The sequence below is a fragment of the Tinamus guttatus genome, unplaced genomic scaffold, assembly GCF_059628265.1.
Source record: "Tinamus guttatus ecotype Peru unplaced genomic scaffold, ASM5962826v1 Tinamus_guttatus_pri_ptg000386l, whole genome shotgun sequence".
Classification (NCBI taxonomy): Eukaryota; Metazoa; Chordata; class Aves; order Tinamiformes; family Tinamidae; genus Tinamus; species Tinamus guttatus.
In genome coordinates this window covers 381,112-404,896 of record NW_028288920.1, presented here as the reverse complement: position 1 = coordinate 404,896, position 23,785 = coordinate 381,112, and the positions used below count along the sequence as shown (strand labels likewise).

The window sequence follows — 23,785 nt, the reverse complement described above, 5'->3', positions numbered from 1 at the left end:
GCGTCGATGGTGGCGGTTGTTGCCCGTGGGGGATCGAAGCTGGGGGTGTCGTTGGTGGCTGTGGGGGAGCGGAGCTACGGGGGTCAATAGTGGCGGTTGGTGGCTGTGGGGACGGGATGAGGTGTCACCGGTGGCCGTTGGTGGCTGTGGGGGGGATGGGGTGTCCCTGGTGGCGGTTGGTGACTGTGGGGGCGATGGGGTGTCCCTGGTGGCCGTTGGTGGCTGTGGGGGGGATGGGGTGTCCTCGGTGTCCCTGGTGGCTGTGGGGGGGGATGGGGTGTCCCTGGTAGGTAGCGGAGCCGCCACACGCGCCCCCCTCCCCCGCCCTCACTGCGCCTGCGCGCGCGGCGCCGGGCGGGGGGGGCGCGAGCCGGGGGCGGGGCGGGCAGCGCCCTTCGGCGCCGGGCGCAGCGCGCAGGCGCGGCGGGCGGGCCCCGCCCCCCCGGAGGAGGAGGCGGAGTCACGCGGGCGGTCACATGACCGCGGCCCTTCCCGGGAGGCTCCCAACATGGCAGCGGCGGCGGGCGCGGGCCGCGCTCGGGGCTAGCGCCGCGCTCGGAGCCGGGGCCGCCCGCCCGCCTGTCCCCGCCGCCGCCACCGGCACCTCCCGGCCCGCCGCGCCGCCGCCCGCCCGCACGCCGCCTCCGACATGAGGGAGAAGGGCCGCAGGAAGAAGGGCAGGACCTGGGCAGAGGCCGCCCGCACGGTACGCGCAGGCCGCGCCGGGGCGGGGGGGGGGGAAGATGGCGGAGCCCCACGGGGGCCCCGCGCGCCCCTTCCGCGTGGGGAGAGCCGCGGATCGGGAGGGTTTTCCCGGATGCCACGCGCTTTGGAGCGCTCCCGGCGCGTCCTGCGTGGCGCGCGGCGGGCGGGCGCGTCGCCTCCCGTCCCGCGGGGATCCGCGCGGGGACATCGCGTGGTTCGCGCTGCTGTCAACGCAGGTTGGCACGGGGGTCTTCCCGGAGCGGCCGTGCGAGGGAACGGAGACCTGCGAGCGGCGCTGGAGGCCGAGCAGGGGCCCGCTGCGGAGCAGCAGAGCGGGGACGGGCAAAAGTGCCCCCCATGCTCGTAAAATACCCCTGTTTACAGCGGGGGCTCTGATCTGCCCCGTGGAGGGGGACCGTGGGCCCGTCCCGAGCCCTGGGGCGTTCACAGAGGCTGAACGGGCTGCCCAGAAAGCAGCAGCTCCTCTGGAGCTCCCGTTTGCGGCGTGGTTGCCCTTCACCCAAGGGGCAGGGTGCACTTGGCTGTTTGGAGCGTACAGGACGTGTCCTACGAGTGGGTATTTTGGGTTCGGTGTGTGTGTTTTTGTGTCCTTCTGAAAACTTGCTTCCATAGGGGAATGGAAGAGTTTCCTGCCTGGGGTGTCCGGGTCTTTTTATCCCCCTATGTGTATCTCTGTGCGCTTGCATCCACTGGTCTGTTCTAACATCTGCTGCAGTGTTGAAGAGCGTATTTAGAAATACAGCTGGAAAGTACCAGAAGTGGAGGTATATACGCACTATTCTGGGTAGTGTAGCCAGCTTTGCGGCAAGGGTAGCCAAAAAGATGGCTAATTGCTTGCCAAAAGGCCTGTTTTGGCAAATGCTGCTGTTTGCATCTTCAGGGGGAATGTTAAACGTTCCTGTCAAACTCCAATTCTGTTTTGTCTCTTCAGAAAGTTCCTCACAGTTCTTTTTTGGGGGGAAATAATGTCTTTTGGTTCTTGTCCTAGCTTGCATCCCCGTATGGACATTTTGGCTGCCAGGGCTTGGAGTCTGTAGCCTGTGTTACAGCACTGCGCTGAGAAACGTGACAACTCTGGGGCAGCCTCTCCTCCCCGGGAAAAGTAGCATAAAAAGTACCTTGGACTTGGCACATCTTCCAGTTTATGGTCAGTGTGATGCTGCATTTCTGCCTTTTTTTTTGTGGAGCTCATACTTTGCTGGTTTAGCCCTCTGTGAGGCCAAAATAGTCCCAAATAAGGGTGCCAGCTGGAGGGCGAGGGGCTTTGGGAGCTGCCTGTTCCCCTCCTGGCGAGGGATCCCTCAGATCCCTCCTGTCCTGCTGTGCTGGACGTGTCCGAGCAGCAGCTCCGGGGCGTCCAGGCGGCTGTTCCCGGGGTGTTCTGCCTCCGGCTGTTCCCGGGCTGTTCTGCCTCCTCGCTGTGTCAGTCGCATCCAGGAACTCCTGCAGAAAACTCGTTACTGCTCCTCTGCTTTGGCTTCGTCACGAGTTCAGGTTTATAAGCATCAATCTGGAATCTGCCCTTTGCCAGGGCAGGGGTGGTCGGTGTGCAGATAATACTGATTCAGAAGGACTCCAGCTTCTTGTTCTTCTACATCTAGGAATATTGGTTGGAGCAGGACTGTAGTGTGAAATAAGGCTGGGGTGCCTTGCCAGGCTAGCGCGTTCTGGGAGGAAGTTACTGTTGATAAACAACATGTTTTTTCTCGTTTCCTGGCTCATTCAGCAAGCGTGCAGCTGCAGATGGCTCTGAGCTTGCGGCTGTGCTTGGGCCCGTGGCTGGTATCGGAGCAGCCAAAGGCAAAAGCTTCGGGAAGGTAAGGAAAGGAGCGTGGGGGATGCTCCGGGCTGCGCTCTCCAAAGTGCCCTGCAGCCACCAGGCTGGAGAAGACCCAGAGGACGGGCAGCTTGGAGCCTGGTGGATGTTGTTGTCACACGTGAGCTGATATTCTCGGTGCTCAGGGCCGCAGGGGCTGCGCTGCCTGCGTTCCTGCATGCGGCAGCAGGGCTCGCGTTGTGCATTGGAGAAATTCTGTGCTTTCCTGGTGGTTTTGGAGACCCTGGAGGTGTTGCTAGGTGTCTTGGTGCTCCTCAGCAGAGCCTCCTGCAGCAGGGAAGTGCTCTGTGCCGCAGCGGAGCGCTGGATCCCGGGGGAGTCGTGGCCTGCTCCAGTCGGGACAATCCCGTGGCCGGACACGAGCCACGAGCGAGCCGGCCCGGCGCTCGGAGCGTGCAGAAAGCCCCCAGCTTGACAAATTGCTATTTGAGTGTCCCGGGAAGTCCCCAGGGGTGACTTGACACACCGTGCAGCCCAGGAGCTGTCTGAGCACGCAGCGAATGTCACTGCAGCCAAGTGTCTCCTTGCAAACCCTCCTTGGCCGGGATGCCCCAAGGTGCCGCGTTCTCCTGCTGCCCGTTTGTGAGATGGAGGAGCTGCCACCGCGTTGCCCTCCCTTTGTGCCGTCTTTTTCTTCTGTTGAATCAACCCCATGTTTTTGTTGGCTGCAGAAGGGGAAGGATTCCAGCGAGAGCGCCCTTGGGTAAGCCAGGAGCTGCGAAACGCCCTGCAGTGAGTTTGTGAGGGCTCAGCCCTGTCCAGTGTGAATGCGTCGCTGCGCTGCAGCTTGGGGCAGCCCTCGTGACACGAAGCTTGTTCCTGTCGCCGCAGAGGTCTGCGTGGGACAGCTCCATCCCTCCAAGAAAAGGAAAAGGGAGCCGTCCCCGGCACAGGTACTGCAGCGTGTGACACCCGCTGTGCCAAACAAGGACAGTGCAGAAAGGCAAAGGCAAAACTGAGTGGAAAGCGTATTCCCTGGGGAAACAAGGGGCATATTTGTGCCTTAATAGAAGGGCAGTCTTAAATTCATAGAATCACAGAATGCTGAAGGTTGGCAGGGACCTCTAGAGATCATCTAGTCCAACCCCCTGCACACGCAGGGTCACCTAGAGCACGTGGCACAGGACTGCGTCCAAGCGGGTTTGGAAGATCTCAAATTCACTGGTAAAATCTTCTGGAAAATACTAGTTAAGGACTGAGGGATGCCACTTGCCCTGCTTTCTGTTAAAAGGCATGTGCAGAAGAGAGGATGGAAGAGTCTGGGCTGTAGGAAGGCCCCCACTTGTCCGCAGTGATGCGAGCTCACCCTTAAACCCCAAATCGAAAACCTACGAAGGTTCAGAGTCCCCTGCGAAAATATGTGTGAGTTTGGAGGCTCCTGGAAGGCACTGCTGGCAGCGCCCCGGGAATCCCGCTGGGACCGGGAGGATCGTGTCTCCGCGGGGCTGGCAAAGCGCTTCTCTTCTCGGAGTCCCCTGTGGTGGCCACGTTTATGCTGCATCTTAAATCTCCGTCCAGGTACGAGACCTATTTCACACAAGACGGGGGGCAAGAAGCTGGGGTTGATCCAGCTGCATCTCTCGGCAGCTCCTGCGGTGACTGGGACATCCATGGTGCATCACTGCCACCTGCTTAATCCATGGCCCTGCTGGCTGGAAAATACCCGGATTTCTAGAGACACCGGCTTGGGGCTGCGCGGGGCAGGACAGGGGCCTGTTCACTTTGTCGCAGGCTGAGGCAGAGTTGTGATTTTCTTCACTACTTTGTCATGTTTCTCTCTCATGGACTGTGTCACTTAGTTGTATTCTCCCTGACTTTTTTCCTTATTTACTTATTTTTTATAAGGACCTTCCTGCACAGTCAGCAATTGCCCTGCAAATCCAAACTGTTTTGATCCAGTGTGGCTAACACCCTCTGCTCGGAGTTCTGCATGGGGAAATTCTCAGTGAACTGAAACTTTCCATAAACACCTCTCAAGGATCCATAAAACAGAGAAATAGAGATTAGTGCAAAAATGATGGCAAAATTTGCAGTGGTCGAGATGGAAGAAGGACCCACTCGAGTTGCAGTAGTGAGGCCACAAGGCTACGGAACCCGTCACTCTTCCAATCAAAATAATCCAAACCTGTGTCATTAATAAATGATAATTTCAGGTCAATTGTGTGCAGGGCTGTTCAAATAGCTTGGAGCTTGTTTGGAGGAAGGATAACGGAGCAGGAATCCCTCCCGTAGCGCGAGCTGGCTTCTGCTCCATCCTTTCTGCAGTGTCCTCCCGAGGATGTCCCTGGAGAGGCTTCCCGGGGCTGCGTGGGGAGCCGAACCCTTCTGCTGGCAACCCCGAGAAATCTGCCCTTTTTTTTTTTATATTTGCTCCTTTGGAAGTTAAACTCGGTTAGAGTAACTTTGGGGATATTCACATGACGGTGGAAGATGAAATAATGCTGACTTAACAGGTAGGTGTTAAAGCCCAAATATGCCAATGCTGAAGGCCACGCAGAGCCTTTTGGAGTCGCTTCTGCGTGTGCCCCTCCTGCCCACACTGATCCCGTGGGCTACTAAAAACCGGCTCATGCTTGCCCTGCCCGTGCCTGGTGTGGCAGTCGGGCTCTGCAGGGCGATGGGCAAAGCAGAGGTTGGGATGTGAGCAGTTGGGCGAGTGGTTGTGCTGCTGCCTTCGCGTGTTCCCCACGCCACGAAACTCCGTGTTGGCCATGGAGAAGTGTGAGCGAGCTGGGTGGAGAAGGAGCTTCAGAGGCCTGACCCTGCTGGCTTCTCTCTTGATACCTGTAGCGACAAAATCAAGTTAAAAATATATGTATTTTACTGTGTTTCAGTGCAAAAGGCAGGAGTCTTGATCACATCTGAAAGAAGGAGAGTTTCCTGCCCATCTGCAGTTGGCAGCTGTGTCCCCCAGGCCTGGATATTGAGACTGGTATCATTTAGCACCTCTCTTAATTGCTTATAGCTATTAATTGCTCAGTGACATAGCATTTGCGGTCGGCAAGCTCATGGATGATACCAAACATGGTCAATATAAAAGAGACTCGAATCCTGTCTGGTGATATTTGGGGTTTCAGGTGTGTGCTGAAGGTCTGTATTTTAATATTTAGCTATAGCTCTGATATAAATAATTTGGGATTTGGTGGCTGCAGGTGAAAGCGCAGGGCCTGGGTGTTTCTTGGCCCTGAATTGGGACCTTAATTGTTGGTTAAACCTCAACTGGAAGAGCCAGGGGAGCACGAGAGCTTCAGGGTGATGCTGCCAGGTGAGCCTGGCCCCTGTATCGCCCATGGATGCCTGGTTTTATGCAGTTCTGCAGGATTTCTATATAGGAGCAGCCGAAGGAATCCCCCGTTAGATGATAGGGGATTTTAGGACAAACTGACTGGGTTATTGGCAAGCTCCAACCAGGGAGTCCGAAGGCAGCCGCTTCCTTGATGCAACGTTTGTTTGGCAGGAGCTGAATTTTCAGAATAAAACCCGCCTTCCAAGAGGACAGAATCGTTTTTTGCTATTTCTGGTAGCTGCACCTTGTCCTACAGCCGTTGTTAATGGTGTTGCACACGGGAGCTGCAGCCTTTCCTTCCTGTTTCACAGCATCCCGACTACAATTTGAGCTTGGTCAGGTCACTTCTTTATTTCCCTTCTCCTTTTTCTGGCGAGCCCTGTGGTCAGCATCATCCTGCTAGGAAGAGCTTGGGTTTGGGGTTTGTTTCTCCCCCTTTCCACGTGGGGAGAGCTGAATTCCCTTAGGAGGGACACAGGGGTGAGCAGTCCCTTCTCCAAAGGTACCTGCAGGAGTAGGTGTCGTCCCCCTTTCTCGTGTACTTAGTGAAGAATGGTTTAGTTCTGGAAATATTGAAGCTTATTTCGTCTTACACGTGGCTAAAATACCTCTTTATTTCAGTGCTTCAGACTGCTGGAGCTTCCTGGCTGCCTTTGACTTAATGTCTCCTTCAGAGCGCTCTGCCACTGAATGTTTTCCAGGAAAGGAAAGAATGAGCACTAAGGTTTCCTCTGCGCGCCAGGGGAAGGAATGTGGAAAAATAATATCCTCCGAGAGCTGCCTGCTTCGAGTCCCTTACCTGTGTGTGCCGTGGTAACGTGGATGTGGGAATCGGGTTGCTCTAGTTAGCCCTTGTTTTCAGCACTGGCTCCTTATCTCGCCGCTTCGTGGATGTTCCAGGAGCTGGTGCTAAGGTAGAGTGTGAAAATTGTCTCGTGTGGAGATGTGGATGTACCCACAGCTCCGCGTCGGCACCAGCGTGCAGGGATCCCCGTGCTGCTCGCACAGGAGCACGGCCGGTTAATGAATTGTAGACACCTCTCTCATGGCAACATCTCAAGGTCTCTCCAACTTGATTTATAGCTCCAAGTGAAACTGAGCTGGTGTTCCAGCTGGTTCTCGTTGTTAGGTGCAGTTTGTTAGGATTTGCAGGCTTCTTTCAAACTGTTCTTTGCGGAAAACCAAGCTTAGTGAGGAGTGGGAATCTCAGAAGTGTCAGGGTGGTCATGGAGGTGAACGTTGTCTCCCTCTCGGACATCTCCTTTTTTCCCTAAAGAACTAAAATGACCCATTTGAAGCAGTACTTCAGCTGGCACGTGGCTGCACTGCCCCAATACAGAGGGGTTTGGGCCGTGCTGGGTTTGGCACCCGCTCGTGTCCCGCTCCACCTCTTTGGGCACCTCCTCGAGCTCGGGCCCGACTCTCTGCAATCCGCGTCTCGCTGCTCCTCGGATGCAGCGCGGGATGCGTCGGTGCGTTCAATGGCACTCGGTTCCCGGGTGTCCGTTCCGTCTTGACCTCGATTCTCGTTGAAGCCTTGAGCAGCATTTGGCTAATTGGATGAGTAGGAAAGACCCCGCGATGTAGGTCAAGTGTTCCCGGCTCGACGGGCCCAAATTCCCAAGAGGGATTTCCCATCCAGCTTGGGGAGAGCTGAGCTGCTTTTCTGGGCATGGCGCTTGCACTGCCAAAGGCTGTTCCTTGCTGAAGGAGTATGGAAATAAATTTGCTGCCTCCAAGTTCTGCGGCTGGAGTTGGGATTCTCCTGCTAGAAAACAGGCAGGAAATCCGTGTTGGAGATGGGATGAAGATGGAATGCAATGGGCAGGTTTGACTGTGTGGCCGCTGGGAGCAAGTGGCGCTTCCAGCTGAGAACTTCCCAAGCTGCTCTGGATTCCGTGGCCCTTACAGAGTTTACATTGCGCTTCCACGAGGCACCAGAAAGAAGCCCAAAGTTACAAGAAATGACTACCCAAAGTGCTGGAAGGGGCAGTTTTCATCCCTCCTTTACATGGCTGAAAACCCACAGCAAGAATCCACAAGTGCGTTTTTACCAAAGCTTTCTGAAAAACCTTTGTGGATTGATGCTTTCTTTCAGGTCTTGACTCCTACTCTCTTAAACCTTCCTTAGTTCACTTTGAGGAAAAGAAGAGATGTGCTGCTTTAATGGAACTGGAGTTCCAGAAGAACGAGTAGCATCAATGCTAATGTTAACCATTTCCTCAGAAAAATATCAGATCCCAATGAGAACTGGAGAAACTTTTCACATGCAAGAGTGAAGAATATGGTTTTCTCAGTTTTCCAAGCTTAAAGGACACCCAGTAGCTGGGCAGGGCAGGGGGCTATAGAAAGACAACGGGGGACAATCTGCTGCTGATGGGCCTGGTCAGAATTGCTCTTTTTGCTGTTCATGCTGGCAGGTAAAGGCTTTGGCATTCCTGCTGAATTCCCATGCTCCGGGGGGTGGGAAGGTGTGGGAAAGTGAACAGAAGGGTCCGCAAACCTCAGCTGCACCTTTTCAGGAAGAATCTGGGTTAGACCATGTATGTGGGGCTAAGGCAAAGCCAAGACTGAGTCTTCAACTTCCACCTGCTTCTCCGAGTGACACCCTGATCTTTTTGTAAGCACAGCCGAAAGGCAGAGGAGGGAGAGCTGAGGGTCTCGTTGCTTCCCTTCTAGGCTGTTGTCAGTTGTTGGGGCTGCTTTTTTGGGTTCTCTCCCTCTAGTTTTTGAAGAGAAAGGAGTGAAATCTGGAACTGGAGAAGGGGTGCAGCTGGCTGGATGGACAGGGTGATGCATACAAGGCTGTGTAAGAGGTTAGCGCTTCGTTACGGGCATCTCCACCCTGGCAGGACTCAGGAGTGCAGAGGAGCTGAATCCCCCCTTGGTGCAGAGTCTGGAATACTGCTGCTGCTGCCCCAATTTCCTTTCCTTTTCTAGTATCTCTTGCCTTAAAACGTCTTTGCCGAGATGAAGCAGAGCTGCTTCCAGGTCTGCGTCATGCTGCCCGCTCCAGCCTCGTCCCTTTTCCGAAGGATCCGTGGATTTTCTGCAGCACCAGGATTCCTCTTGCTCCACTGCTTGCGTTCCCTTCCTGCCAGGCCCAAGGAGCCGGGCGCTTTCCTTCCCTGGGATAAGGAGCCTCGTGTTGGTGCAGCCGTTTGGATGCCCTCGCAGGCTGGCCTGGGGAGGGGGTTCTGTGGGTCCCAGTGCTGCCATTTGGGCACGGCCTTCCCCTCTGGCCAGGGCTTGTAAACTGGGGGTGCCAAGGAGGCCTCCTTTGAGGAGCAGAGGGTTTTCAGGGGGTTTATGCAGCATTTTGTTTCACAGACTGGTGCTTGGAGGGGATTCTGTCTCTCTGGCTTCTCTTAAACTTCATACATAATTGTAGTGGCCTGGGTGGAATTTTTCGCACTACAGATTCCATAAGAAAGCTGCCTCTATTGCACGGTGTGGAATTAAGAAATATCTTTTCACCAAAGCAGGGTCATTGGAAGCTTTGCAGGAAGCAGGACAGGCCGAGGATGCAGTAGTAGAAACCAGAGGACTCCGTTAACTGCTTCTGTTAATGATGGACCCACTGGGAGCATCTGGATGGCCAAGTCGGCAAACTCTGAGCATCAGCAGCGCTCCCCCAGCCTTGCCGTAGGGAATTCTGGCTGCCCGTAGGGAATTCTGGCTGCCCGCCTGGAAAAGCTGTTTCTCAGGATGAGGGTTTGGGCATCGGGCGCGTTTCCCAAAGCCGGCCGCCCCGGTGACTTTGTTCTATTTAAACTGCGCTAATTGCCTGGTGCTCACGAGATGAAACGTGTCCAGTGATCCAAGTCGGCTGGAGAGCTGCGCTCTTGCTCCTGCGCTCGCACTAATTGCTGGGTTTTGCTTCTCCTCTTGCTGGGTGTTTTCCTGGAGTGTCGGTTTCCAAAGCCTGTTTTATGGCGTAGGAGTAGTGGATCAAAAGGACGTCGTTTCCACTTAGGCCTTGCACATAAAACCACAGGTAGCCTCTTTGCATCTCTTTCTCCTGTCATACCTTGCTTTATTTCTAGTTTTAGGCTTGTGTTTCTTGTGCTATTTTTTCCTCGGAACATTGGGATGCTGAGGGCAATGTGACACTGAGCTTTTTCGGTATCTTTCCCCCTTTGATATTTCCTTTTTCTCGCGTGCTCCTCTCCTTGCTCTCTGGGTTTCCAGTAGCTATAAGGACATCAGTGAAATGGCCTTGGGTCCTCTGATCCCTTCCTCCTTCCCTGCGTGGGTCTCTGCTTCCCCAGTTGCTTTCCGAAGGCAGTTTCCGTCACTACGAGGACATCCGTGTCCTCAAACCAGCTCCAGATGCTCCAGGCCCTGCACCTTGGTCCCCCTCGGGCCAGACCCGCTCCGGCAGCAGGATCAAAAGAAGAGGAGCAAAATAACCTTCTCCGTGTCCGCAGGCTCCGGTGGGGCCAGGCCGTGCGTGGTGCTGGGGTCGGGACTCTGCTTTTCTCTCGCGGTAAAATCGGCCGTTCTGGCTCCCGGCGCATTCCCAAGGGGATGCGGTTAGAGTTGTGTTGCTTTGGAATCCGCGTCAACGGCTAACTGGGAATTGCCAACGCTTCCCGCGCGCGGTTGGGAACGGGCCGTGCTGATCCCCTGCCCGACCTCCCCGCTCTGGTGGTGCAGAAACCCCGGATCGGTGGTTCGGAGGGACCTCGGGATGTGTCCGGTCCATCCTGCTCGGAGCGGGTTGGCTCTGGAGAGCCTGCAAGGAGGGAGGCTCCTCGGCCTCTCCGCTCTTCGTCCGTCCTCGCTGCCGAGAGATCCCTCCTTGTGTCAGGGCTTCACGTCGATGGTGCCCAAAGTCCTGCGGCCGGTTGGGAATCCTAAATGAACGGGATTGGCTGCTGGTGCAAATCTAGAAAGCAAAGGGGTCTCGTGGGAATGGCTTTAACACCTGGATTTCGTGTCCTGTTGCTGTGGGCACCCTTAACTATTTGTGGCTGCTCTTGAAATGGAGTGGAAGGGAGGCTGATTCCGCAGGGAGTGCCAGCTAATCCCGCCTAAATCCATTTGAAACTCTTTCTGGATGCCCTGTAAAACAAGCAGGGCTCCTCGTGGTCAGCCAGGCTTGACCTAAGTCACGGAGCAGGCTCGGGAATAGCTGCGGAAATTCCTGGGAAAGGTGGACTTGAACCTGCACGTGCTGAACGCGGCGAGAGCTGCAGGAAGGGAAGGTAACGCTGGGCCCGGCCTTGGCTGAGCGGGAACGCGGCGGCTGCGCAGGGCCGCTCCAAAGCGCTTCCCAACGGGAACCAAACCGCGGGGCAGCGGAACTGCGCGTTGCCTGGGGGAAAAAGGTGCCCCGGGTTAAGGGCAGGTGGGAGTTCTGCACAGCTGTTGGAAAGGGATAATTTGGAACTGCCCGTTCCCTTTTCTGGCATCTCTTCTGGCTTTGCAGCGCGTGCTTTGATGCAGACGCGCTGTTTAATTTGCTTTCTGACTTTGCTTTATCCTTCGGGATTTAAGGGCTGGTATGCTGGGTGTAGATCAAAAGCAGATGATTGGGAAGGAAATGGCACTCGCCCCCTCCCAGCAAACGCTGTAAAACGTCGGAATTATATCGAGTGCCTAATGGATCCATTTGAGGACATAAGCTTCCTGCTATCACTTAATGCGTAGTCCGGATTAGTGCTCGTTGCAGCTTTGGTGCTTCTTGGCGCCCGCTGACCCGGGGCGCTCTCCTCATGCCTTATGGTGGGCTCCGTTTCTACCAGCACTGGGCTGGAACGAGGGCAGCCCTAGGAGCGTTGAAGCTGCTGAAGAAATGCCAGAATTGAACGATTTTTTCCTTTTTCAATGTGGTTTCCTTGGGGATAAAAGGCCCACTAACGATGCCAACCGTGTCAAATTGTCACTCTGGGTTTGGAAATGACACGTCTTCTCCAGGCTGTTTCTGGTAAACCTTTGCAGCTGTGAGCAGGAACTAGGCTTGTTGGGGCATGAATGCTGATTAAAATAGGCTGTGAATGATGGTCGGCTCCGGAGCAGCCGTGCGTGGCCTCAGCAGACTCTGTGTGTTTCTGGTTTTGGTACCTTGGATAGTTGCAAGCAGCGAGGATTGGGATTTTGGAAGTGTTTCCCGAGGTGCCTTGGCAATTCCTGAAGGGTTCCCGAGTGCTGCTGCTGTCCCGGGAGGGCAGCCCATCCAAAATGCAGGCTGGGAGCAGCGTTAAGGCAAGTGCATTAGCAAGTGCTGCTGCTTCCAGCTGAAAGGGCTGGTGAGGAGACCCGGGAAGGCCCAGGTTTGTCCTCGCCTGTGTCCTTGGAGCTGTGCAAACACAGCCTAAATGTAGCTCTGTGCTATGGGAGGCTAAAGAGAAAACGCAGCTGAGTAACTTGTTCTCAATCTGCTCTTTGCTTTCCAGGTCCTGGAGAAATATCCTAATACACCTATGAGCCATAAAGAAATTCTTCAAGTTATCCAGAAAGAAGGACTTAAAGAAATCAGGTGAGTTAAGTAGCCGTAGCGGGATAACACTTTGGTTGCAACGGAGTTTATTATCAAACCCCTTCTCATGTGCATCTTTGGGGCAGAAATGGTAAATGCTCACAGAAGACAGAGGGAGGAAGGACAAGCAAACAAAACCCTGCCAGGTCAGCGGCGCTTTCCCTGAGCAAGGTTATGAACAAGGACATTCTTCATTTCCAGACATGCGGCTTCTGCTCCGCAGCTCTGGGGCGAGAGGCAGCTAGGCCTGGTCAGGCAGGGGAGGCTCCAGCTGTTGAAGTTAACTTAATCCCTTCTTATTGCGTCTTTAAGGAAAGGGGGAGAGGGAGAATATAGCAGACAGCTTAATGGAAACAACCTCAAAGTGCCCAGCTGAAATCTTAACAAACAAAACTCCCTTAGAAAGCCTTTTATTTTATTTTTTTACGTATTTTTTCCCTCGTGTTGGTGGCCTGGTGTGTGTTTCTACTGCATAGACCCTCACAATCGCTCGCTGCACAGAGGGGTGCAGTGAGTGTCCTGCTGTGGCAGGGCAGGAGAGCTGGGGTGATGTTCTGGGTTGCTGGTACCTTGGCGTAGCCCTCGAGCCCTTGCCCGCTTTGGGATGGACGTGGTTATTTACTCACATCAGGTAAACTGCTGTGCAGTAGAATGTACTTCTGTTTCTGCTTTCTGATAGCAAAGAAAAAAGGGCAAGAGGAGGTGAACACAAGTTCATCCATTTAGTAATGGAATAACTGACCATGTCCGGTTTAGGATGGCCACATTCTCCCTGCTCTTTGCCTGGTTCAATGTAACACTTGCAGGTTTTTTTTGTCTGCTTTCTTGCAGTAATGCAGAATGGTGTTTTCGAGCCTCGGGCAAGGGCTCTGATACGCTGGTGTGAAACGTGCAGTCTGGCTGGTCAGGCCGGAGTTTCGAGTGAAGGGCAAAAACCGCAGGAGAAGTGACCTGGTTCCGGGTAGTGTTGCTCAACCTGAAGTTTTTCTGTCGCTGGGGTGAGGATTTAGCCTGAGCAGATAGAGTCATTTCCCTTTGAGGTGCATCAGGAGAGCAAGAGCTCCCTGATGTTCTGACATATATTAAATCTCCCAAAGCCAGAAGCTAGACTTGCTCTCTCTAGTCCAGCTATCCCTTGTACTAACGTAGTGTTTGGGTGCCAGGCAGTGGTGTTTCCCTTTAAGCACAAAATAAATGTAACGCAGCTTTATTTAGGTTAGGACTTCGGGTTATCAGTTCTCAAGCAGTTCAGTTCCCGTTAGCACCAGTAACGTGTTTGCCTGGTGGCTGGATTGGGCTTCTGGTAACTCACAGCTAGTGACAGATGGACTTAAGGCAAACTAATGTTTATTAGCAGAAACGAATTTGGGGGAAGAACTAAAAGCTGCAAGATGAGCGCATGGAGCTGCCAGATTTCCAGCCCTCTGGAGATGGGGTTATAGGAGGAAACCATGGCACGAAGCAGCAATTCCCTGTACCTCCCTGGCATGAGACAGGAAAATTGCAGGTGTGATAGAGGCTGTGAAGGTTGCTTGAACACTTCAGTAAACCTGTCAGTTTTCACTGCAGTGCTTTCCATGTTCAGCACCTATTGCCTCATTTAAAACAGTATATCTGCTCCCTTTCCGTGTTTGCTTTCCGGATGGGAAGGAATTTTAGGAGTGACAACTCGCCCTCAGACTCTGGGGAATGAGGCAGGGCCGAGGGGACCCAGCTGGTGCCCTGTAGTCGTCCCTTGTTTGGTGACGTGGCCAGCTGGCTCCTTTCTCCTCTCCTGACTCGTGGCACGTGCTGCCAGCTGGAAGGAGGGCTCGAGGACACGCTGAAGGACTTGGGACACGCAGGGAAGGGTGGCGATTCCGATGAGTGCGGGGACAAGCAGTGACTCCTGCTGGTGCAGGACGCGTTGGACAGGGCTGCGCCTTTCCAAAGCGCCTCCCGAGTCCCGCAGAAGCCTCGGGTGGTGGTGACTGCTCATACACCTGCAAAAACAGTTATCCTCGTACTGGAATAAGCACATGCGGGCAAAGGAAAAAGCCTAACGAGCAAGAGGATGCTGTTGGCAGGATGAGGAAGGATCCTTACAAGGATCCTTGCATCCTTGCTGTAAGGATGGCACTGCACGCTGCCCGGATAAGGACCCCCGAATGACCCTGTGTGTTCCTGGCAGGACACTCTGCCATTGAGGTGTTTCACAGATGTTCCTTCATCAGACTGTGCCCCTCTCCTCCTCTGCAGCCGGGATGCAGCCGGGAGAGGCGCCGCGTCGCGTGTCCCTTCCCTGAGGCGCCGCGTCGCGTGTCCCTCCCCAGAGCCCAGGGCAGTTCTCCATTCCCAGCCGGGTTCTGGGCAACGCTCAGCCCAACAGAACCTCTGCTCCCCGCTCAGACGTGGCAGCTATGGGGCACTGACTTCCCAAAGCCCCCCTTTGACGTGGAGTTCAGTAATCTCCTTGGAAAGGGCCCACTGCTAGGTGTGAGGATGGAGAATGGCTTAATATGGGCATGATTTTTGGAGCTGGGGAGTGGAAGCTCTTTGGAAAAAGCTGCTGCCTCTACCAAAATTGTTAGGGTTTTCTCTTCAGAAAGTTGTTCTTGAAAGCCCCAATGGGTCTAACCTACCCATTAGGGAATGAAAGGCCCTCCTGGGCAAAAATTCTTCTCCAGGCGAAGAGAATTAAATTGGTAGAAGCTTTTCACTGTCTTCAGAGATGTTTGTGTTTTCAAGATGACAGTCGGAGAAGTCCAGTATCCAGTATCTGGGATATGACAGGGCAGCCTCTCCCAGCCGCTTCCCAGGCGGTCCAAGCGGAGCTCAGGCTTTCCCTGCTGGAGCTAATGCCCCTGGACGGGGCACTGCACAGACCCTATGGGGGTGCCAGGCCTTGCACTGTCACCACAGGCTGAGGTCACTGGTACAGTTCAACTTCCCAACATCGCGTTAACACGATTCCTCTTTAGCCTCGAAAGCTCTTCAGTGTCTTCAAAAGTCAAGGGACGTTAAAGCATAGGCTGAATTCTTGAAAACCCTCCCTGATGGCTCGAGAGGCGTAGCTTTGCTTTCAAGAAATGAAGTGTTTGCATCAGCTCCTCCTGGTTCTTGCCATGACCTTAGCGCAGAAGAGCATCCATAGCGCATTCAGCGCATGCATTGGCGTGGAGGCCCCTCTGCTGTAGCTGTATCTGCATGACAGCAGGACCACGAGCTTGCTCAGTTTGCAAATTATAACCTTATTTATCAGTCTCAGGCTCCTGCAGCTTGTGGAGCACCGCTTTGAGCAGCATTGCGTTCCACGCTTCACCGTGCAGGAGGGGTTTCGGGATGAGTTTTGTCTTCATCCTTGTTGTGACCACAACACCAAGGAAACAAGTTCTTGCCCTGCACTTTGCTTCCCGTTGATGCCACCTGTGCATTCTTCCCAAAAGCCCGTGTCTTGCACCCGAGGGCTGGATAAATTCTTTTGCTTCCAGCAGTTGCTTCCTAGGCCCCTCCATGCCGTGCCGAGGAGCCGGCGAGCCGTGTTGGCCAAAGGCTTTTTGCCACCGAGCACCTCAAGTCCGAGCGCTGCTCCGTGTGAGGACGGGCTCTTCCTCCGCGCTCCGAACAGGAGCTCGGGCTCCCGGGCTGGGTGGCCTTCAGTGCCGGGTTGTCCCTCACTCCCTGCTTCCAGCCTCGTGCTCCTTAGTGAAGAGGCTGCTCTCCGGGATGCGTGCAGCCCTGTTCTTCCAGCTTCAGTGCCCCGTGCCGCCGCTTCCCGCAGCGCTGCGGTGCCTCAAAGCCCCGTCCCCGGCTCGTTTGCGGGAAGGTGGCCCTGCTGGGGACACTGTCCCCCACGCACAGACACGGCCCGTGGAGGAGGTCGTGCTCTGCTCCCGAGGAGAGCTCTGTTCTCCCCGCTCCGTGTGAAGCAGCACGTCGCACGCAGCTACTGCGCGTTGCGAATGGCTCCACCGCGCTGCGATCACCCGACACGCTCAAACAACCCGTGGCTTGGAGAGGAGTTCCAGGTCAGCGGTCGGCTTGACAAATGCAAACAAACCGCCTAACCTGGAACGTCTTTGCGTTTGTGTCACGTGAATTTGCTAATGTCGACGTGGGGAGGGCATAGGACGGAGGCTTCCACCCAGCCCAGGCGTTGGGTTGTCTATTACATAACACCAGGACAGGCTGGGGACCAACCCTCTGGAGAGCAGCTCTGCAGAGAGGGACCTGGGCGTCCTGGTGCACGACAAGGTGACCATGAGGCAGCAGGTGCCCTCGTGGCCAAGAAGGCCAATGGGATCCTGGGGTGCATTAAGAAGAGCGTCTACAGCAGGTCAAGGGAGGGGATCCTGCCCCTCTACTCAGCCCTGGTGAGGCCACATCTGGAGTATTGTGTCCAGTTCTGGGCTCCACAGGACAAGAGGGATGTGGAGCTGCTGGAGAGAGTCCAGCGCAGGGCCACAAGGATGATCAGGGGCCTGGAACATCTGCCCTATGAGGAGAGGCTGAGGGAGCTGGGCCTGTTCAGCCTGGAGAAGAGAAGGCTGAGAGGGGACCTGAGCAGTGTCTAGAAGTACCTCAAGGGAGGCAGTGAGGAGGATGGGGCCGGCCTCTTTTCATTGGTGGCCACCAACAGAACTAGAGGAAATGGCCGGAAACTGAAACACCAAAAGTTCCACAGGAACTTAAGGAAAAATTCCTTAACAGCGAGAATGCCAGAGCACTGGAACAGGCTGCCCAGAGAGGTTGTGGAGTCTCCTTCTCTGGAGATCTTCAAACCCGCTTGGACGCAGCCCTGTGCCACGTGCTCTAGGTGACCCTGCGTGTGCAGGGGGTTGGACTGGGTGATCCCTAGAGGTCCCTTCCAACCTTCAGCATTCTGTGATTCCTCTCCATCAACCCCCAGGACCTGGTGCCCTGGGTTCTGTCACAGCAGGGTACTCGCCTGCCGCACCGGGTTTGCACCCTGGGCCATGGCAACGTGCTGCTCTTCAAGGGTGCCCGGTTCCACCAGGCCCTCGCGGAATTCCCTGGTGGGAATTCACCCCAGAGCTGCCCTGGGTTTCTGCATGAGGATGGGAGCCAAAGCCTGGGCGAGGGTTAGGGGCGATGTGCGTAATACCAGGGAATTGTACAGGGATTTGAAAAATAATTGTTCAAAGATAATGAATACAGAGACCAGTCACTACCATTAGCAGGGAATGCTAAATACTTTCATTGTGTGTAGGAGAAGCTTTGCCTCGGTTATCACTTATTTCTGTTATTTCTCTAAAGGTAGGAAATCCCTGGTGAACAGGATCCCGTTTCCCTCGGCTGAGCCGATAGGAACAGCAGTTTTTGCTGTCTCCCCAGAACAGAATGACCGTCCCTTTTCCCCCGTTGTACCGGGGGTAACGTGCTCCCTGCGCAGGGAGCAGCAGCGGGTGCCGCAGTGCTGGCTGCTCGGGATCCCAGCGGATCCAAACTCTTCCATGGAGGTGCCAGAGCTCGGGTGGCCTCCAAGGACACCCAGGTCTGAGCCTCAGGACGGGCCCCGGGCCCCAACGCGCTGGCGCGTCTGTGGTGGAAGCGCAAAGGGCAAAACCCTCCGAGCAGACACAGTGCCACCCCCGGCCCCTCGAGAGAGCCCTCCAGGCCGTGGGGTCCTTCGTCAGTGTGGGTGTCCTCCAGCACCCCAATGTTACGGAGCCCCTCTGACCGCTCGGGTTCCTCGGGGTGTCCGCGTGCTTTTCCATGGGTGCTCCTGGGCTCCAACTCCTGGTGCTGCCAGCCTCGCTTTTGGGCACCAGTGGTTCTGGTCACCTCCAAAAGCCCCCCAGACCCTCCTCCTGCCGGGTTGTCCCCAGGCAGCGGGTGACAGTTCCACGGAGCTCCGAGCCTGCCTGGGACTGGGACAGCCCACGCTTTGAGCACGGGGAAGCAGCGGGAAACGTGGATCTCCGTGCTGCCGTGGCACTGCCAGAGGCTTCCCCTGGGAGCTCCCTCAACAGGAGGACGGTCAAACCTGTCCCTGATGGTTGCCTGGGGTTGGTGACCACTTTGGGACCTCTCCAAACACCTCTTGGGTTGCCTTGTTCGTGCTCACACTAAAGCTTAGTCTCAGACTGCCCAGACTGTTTGAAACTCCCTTCTGGTGGCCGGGGAGGAGGGTTCGTGTTACTGAGTAGACAACTGTTGTGCTCAAGTTCTTAAAGGGGTTTCTCTCCTTTTTTTGGGTTGCACTCCAACTCCAGAAGGTAAGAACCACTGCTGATTGTTCTAAAGCTGCTCTTCCGCATTAACGCCAGCTGCCAAAGCCTTGGTTTACAAAAAGCAACCGCTTGTGTCCCGCAGCCCTAGACGCCGCGTCCCGCCGCTGCGCTGCGCCCGCCACTCCCCTCGTGCATGCGGTTTGCATCGGCGCGATGCAAACGGGGTCCGTGGCTAACAGCATGGGAATGCCGCGTCCTTCCCGATCCCCGCGCTGCTCCCTGCGTCCCCGCGCCGCGGGGCTGCCTGCTTGGCCTGCATGGGGTTCCTGTGCATCTCGTGTCTCGGCGCTGCCTCCTGGGTGAAAGCAGCCTTAACCCAGCTGCAAAATAAACGGTTTTTTCCTCCACTGCGAATGTGTCTTAACGAGCTTGACGTTGGTACAGGGGTATCTGCTGGCAGCCTCTCTGCGCTGACCCTCCGGGAGCTCCCATTAATTATTTTCGTTAGTGAAATGTTAATGCGCTAATGACCGGACGGCTCTTCCCGGGGCAGCCCCCTTCTCTCCCGCTCGGCTCCCAGAAGCGCTGCCTGCCCCGGGGCCGGAGAGCGCCCCGGTTTAGCGGGGTCTGAGCCCGGCCGCGCGGACGGAGCTGCGGGTAGGTACGGCGGGAGCGAGCGGGGAGCGCGGGTCCATTCCTGCATCCATTGAGGAAAAGGAAGCCGCAACACGGGGGATTTTAATAAGCAGTTACAAAATAGCAGAATAAGGAGGTATTTTAACAAGCCGTTGGAAGCTACCCAAACCCTTTGACTTGCTTGGTCAGCAATATATGCAATATAGTTCACGTAGCAGCCGCTGTGAAGCAGGCTTGTAAATTCTGGTAAATCTGTAAAACTTACGTGTTTGTTTTTAACAGGGGAGTCAGCGTGCGAAGGGAGCAGCACCTAAAAGGCAGCTCGTACGGGGGGCTTTGGGGGCTGTGTGTGCCCGCTGCAGCGTCCCCTTTGCTTTTGGTACAGCTGGGCCGGGTTTGGCCCGTGAATTGGCTCTGTGCCCTAAATAAGTGGTGGGAAGAGGGAGCATCCCCTTTGCTGCCAGCCCCAACGCTATTCCCCATGGGAGCTGGAATTACAACTCTGGGTGCTGCGGTTCTTTGCGCAAAAATGAAGACGTTGGAGTATTTTCCACCCTTATAAAAGCAGATATGTACCCAGTGGACGTGTGCACCCAAAAGACCCTCTGCTGAAAAATCACCTGCCAGGAGCATCAGACGAGACTCTGGAGCTCGCTGGATGTGGGGATGCCTTGAAATTATTATCCTCAAGGAATTTATCCTGTTTTGGGGGCACAGATTCTTTTGTGGCCGGAAAAGTAATCTATTAAAGCAGGAATTACCCAAACATTTAAATATATTTATCTAAACTATGTATATATGAATATTATCTAAAAATGGCTTGTATTTGACAGATAGTATTGCAGTGTCTGTGACTATAACCTCTCTAAGCGTACAAAGGAGGGCTGGTGTGGAAAGGGCAGAGTCAAATCCAGCTGATTTAGGGGAATCTCCCTGTCCCGTGGGCGCGAAGGGAGCGGGAGGCTGCTCGGGGGGCTGCCCTTGTCCCTTGATGGCAGCGAGGGGTAAATGTTCCAGGGGGGAGAATCCTGCTCCGGTGAGTCCCAGGGTGCTGCTTCATTAGCTCGAAAAAACCCAGCCTGTTACATGGTTTCATTTTGATAAAACTGCGTAATTTTGGGCATAGTAGCAACGTCTCAGGGAAACCGTAGGAGTTTGGTAAAAACCATGAGTTTATTGTGTCTCGGAGCTGTGTCCTCGTTCCGCTGCTTTGGTTTGCATGGAATGCCTGGGTTTGTTCCAGCCGGATGCGCTGCGGCTTGGGGTAGCGCTCCGGCTGGGCCCACGCGCTCGGGGCTGGGGCCTCATCCCGAATTCTGCTCCGTGCCCTGCAAAGTGACGTCGCATCAGCTGGAAAACTGCTGGAAAAACTGCACTGGCGTTACGGGATGGGGAGCAAAGGGCAGCAAAGCCCAAGAACGAGGTGAAACCGCTGCCCTGAGAGAGGGTTTCATCCCCTGCCCGTGGGGCCGAGGGCTTCATCGTTAGCAAGGGGTCAGGACAGGGTATCCATCTGGGATGTCCTAGAGCAGGAAGAACGGGCATTTTGCACCCAAACTGAGCCCTGTGGTTCGATTTTGCACCCAAACTGAGCCCTCTGGTTCGAAGCACAGGTGGGAATTGTCAGCTAACAGGAATATCTACAATTTTCTCAGGAAGATTTACTGAAGGCCAGAACGGCATCAGCTTGTGGCACCTTCCCAAAGGGGTGCGCTGAGGAGGGTGAGTGACTCTAGACATGTCAGCGTGAGGAAAAGCATGGCAAAAATCACGGATAAGTTACTGAACAGTTGAATCAAGTAGGAATGCTATAAACGCCAGTCAAGACAGCTTTCGTTAGGAAAAGTCCAGGCAAGATTTCATTTCTTAGTGCAATTTTAAGTTATATGCAGATGAGACTGTACCTTTCCTTCGATTTTTTGTAAAATGCTCTAATTTTATCTGATATTTTGATATGATTGAAAAAGTACATTATGAAGCAAAGGTCACGCGTGTGTCAGGTTTGTTCTCAGTACCCAAGAGCTTTGCTGAATATTGGAGCACAGCAGTAGAGTAAATCTTGTGCTAGGTCTAAGGTTGCTCCATGTGTATTTAGTGCTCTGGAAAAAATATAAAATTCTGAAAATTTTCTAGGAATGGTGCTCAACAGTGATGGGAGAGTGCCGGGTTTATAGTTAGATTGCGGGAAGCAGCTGTATAAAATCTACTTCCATGCAATTAAATGCAGAAACGGCGTGTCTAGGAGCAGGGATGGGTTTGTGCACGGAGACGGGAGGGCTGGACGTGGAGCGGGCCCAGGGAGCCCTGGGGGACGCGGCTGCTCCTCTGCTCGCTCCCTCCGTTGTGTCGCACGCGTTTGGACCGTTGCTAACGCAGCTAGCGCTGTTTGGCCTTGCAGAGTCCACGCTGCGGGGGGAAGCCCCGCGTGTTTAACGTTGCGGGGCTGTTTTCTGCCCCTGAGCAGAACCGTGGAACCCATGGAGGTGAAGGGGCTGCTAGAGCTGATGGGGATCCCGGGTGGCTGAGGCCGAAGGGCCCTTTGGGGATCGCCCCGTGCAGCCCTGCGGGGTCACGGTCACCGGAGCAGCGCCGCGAGGATGCCCATGTCTGACCAGCAGGGCGACCGTGCAGCCGCGATGTCCCCTGCTCCTCGCGCGGCTCCGGCTGCGCCCACAACGGCGGCTCCGGCTCCGGACGCTGCCTTCTGCCCCACTGAAGCTGCTTTTCCAGCGCGCGGGCCCTGCGTAGGGGGACTCGTCCCTTCCCATGGGTCCCCAAGGCTTTTGCGCCGCTCGTGGGACGGCTCGCGGCGTTGCGGGGCGCCCCGTGCCGCAGGCAGCAGCGCAGAGCTCCGCTCCGTCCCCTGCGCGGGGCCGTCCGTCCGTCCGCGCGCTGCCTCGTGCTGGAAGAGGCTCCGTCTCCCCGCTCCTCCGTGCCGGGCGCCCCGCGGTGTGTGCGATAGAGGGGGATCTGCAGCGAAGGCGCCCGACGCTGCTGCCTCCGCGGCTTTCGCTTCCTTCGTCTCTGCAGAAGGACGTGGGGGAAGCAATCCCAGCGCGGGAGGAAAGGGGGATCCTGCGAGGCTGAGGCCTCAGCGGGTCGGCAGCGGTTCGCGCTTGCTCCCGTTCCCCGTCCCGCAGCCCCGCGCGATCCCGTTGCTTCGCTTCCTTTCCCCAGAGCGGCCCCGCTCCCGGCACCGGCTTTGCAAGTCCTGGCTTTAAAACCCTGGGACCGTCCCGGCGCTTCGGGGCCTGCTTTGGGGGCCTGGGCTTGCTGCGGCCTGGCTGCTCCCGGGAGCTCCGCGCGCTCCGCGGCCAGACCGGGGGCAGCAATTCCCAGCGCCGGGCGAGCCGAGGGGCTCTGAAGTGTCCTTGCGGCGCGCTGAGGAATTAATCCTGTGTTTTTGTTTTCAGTGGGACTTCTCCTCTTGCATGCCTGAATGCTATGTTACATACAAACTCCCGAGGGGAAGAGGGCATTTTCTATAAGGTCCCGGGGCGGATGGGAGTGTACACGCTGAAGGTAAGTGCCGCGACGTCTCCTTTGAAAGCACCAGGGCTTTTAGCCAGTCTAACACCCCCTGCCAGGGCCCTCCTGCAGAGCGGGGACAGCAGCAGGAGCGCAGCGCGCGGGGCAGGGAATTGCAGCTCGACCTGCGGGTGCTCTCGCTGCGGGCGCCGCAGCCCCGTGCGCCGCAGCTGCCTCCCTGCGTTCACAACCGTGTCCTCTAACATTAATATAAACGGTAATTAAAATAAAACGGTAATTAAAATCAAAGTACGTTTTTATGCTTAAAGGGGAACTTTATCTCCACTGATATCAAACTCATATCCAGAAATGAAGATTTCCCGTATTTGACTCATATTAGACCCAAACCATCTCATCTTTCAACTGGAGAACATTTGTAGAGGAAAAAGTGTGTTTTTATTGTTGTTGATTGTTTTTTTTAATTCATTAGATTTTTTTTTCCCTTTAAATCTTCATTTGAAACCTTTTTGTTTAAACTGCTGGAATTAACCTTGCCTGGTTTTGATTTTTCTGTAAATTTAAATCTGAAAACTCTTTCTTTAAGATAGGATTCCTCTTATGAACTCTACATGTCTCCGGCATCGGTGTCTCTGTTGAAACCATTTTCCTTAGCTCATTGCATGCTCAATAGAGAGAAAGAATAACTTCTAAGAGAGTCATCTCATCCTGAAATGCTTAAAATGTCTCAAAAATTGTGTGTTAGAGAAGTGCCCCTGCGCTGTTTCTCAGGAGAGTCAACTGAGAGTTGGCCTCGTGGTCATTAGCAGAGGTTAATTAAGCTGAGTTCCCTCCTCACTGTTCCCCTCTACCCTTGGAAGTGGAGAAGCACGTTATTTGCTGCTTAAGTACTCGTATATAATGTGACACCAAAGGAGCGCACGTGCCACCGCAGTAAAACATCTCTAGAGCTTCCAAAAATTCCACTGCGAGCCACGGTGCAAACTTGTTTCAGAAACAGAGTTTGAACTGATTTCAATGCATCTAAGTCATAAAACAGCATCTTCAATGTACATTTCATTAGAAAGACATTAGGGATGTAACCAGCAGTGAAGGGAATGCAGTTATCTGTGTGGTTTGCCTTGCTAATAAGTTGATTCCTTCTTACACAGTTTATT

The 23,785-nt window shown here is 54.9% G+C and overlaps 1 protein-coding gene across 1 annotated transcript in view; it reads left to right on the top strand.

The window, feature by feature from the left end:
• The first annotated feature begins 629 nt into the window (after nt 1-629).
• The window catches only part of ASXL2 (ASXL transcriptional regulator 2), a 58,041-nt gene continuing 34,885 nt past the window's right edge, over nt 630-23,785 (top strand). The window contains exons 1-3 of the mRNA XM_088530764.1: nt 630-706; nt 12,251-12,333; nt 22,556-22,664. Coding sequence (XP_088386890.1) covers nt 650-706; nt 12,251-12,333; nt 22,556-22,664 — 249 coding nt within the window. The 5' untranslated portion in view covers nt 630-649. The remainder of the gene's footprint in view (nt 707-12,250; nt 12,334-22,555; nt 22,665-23,785) is intronic.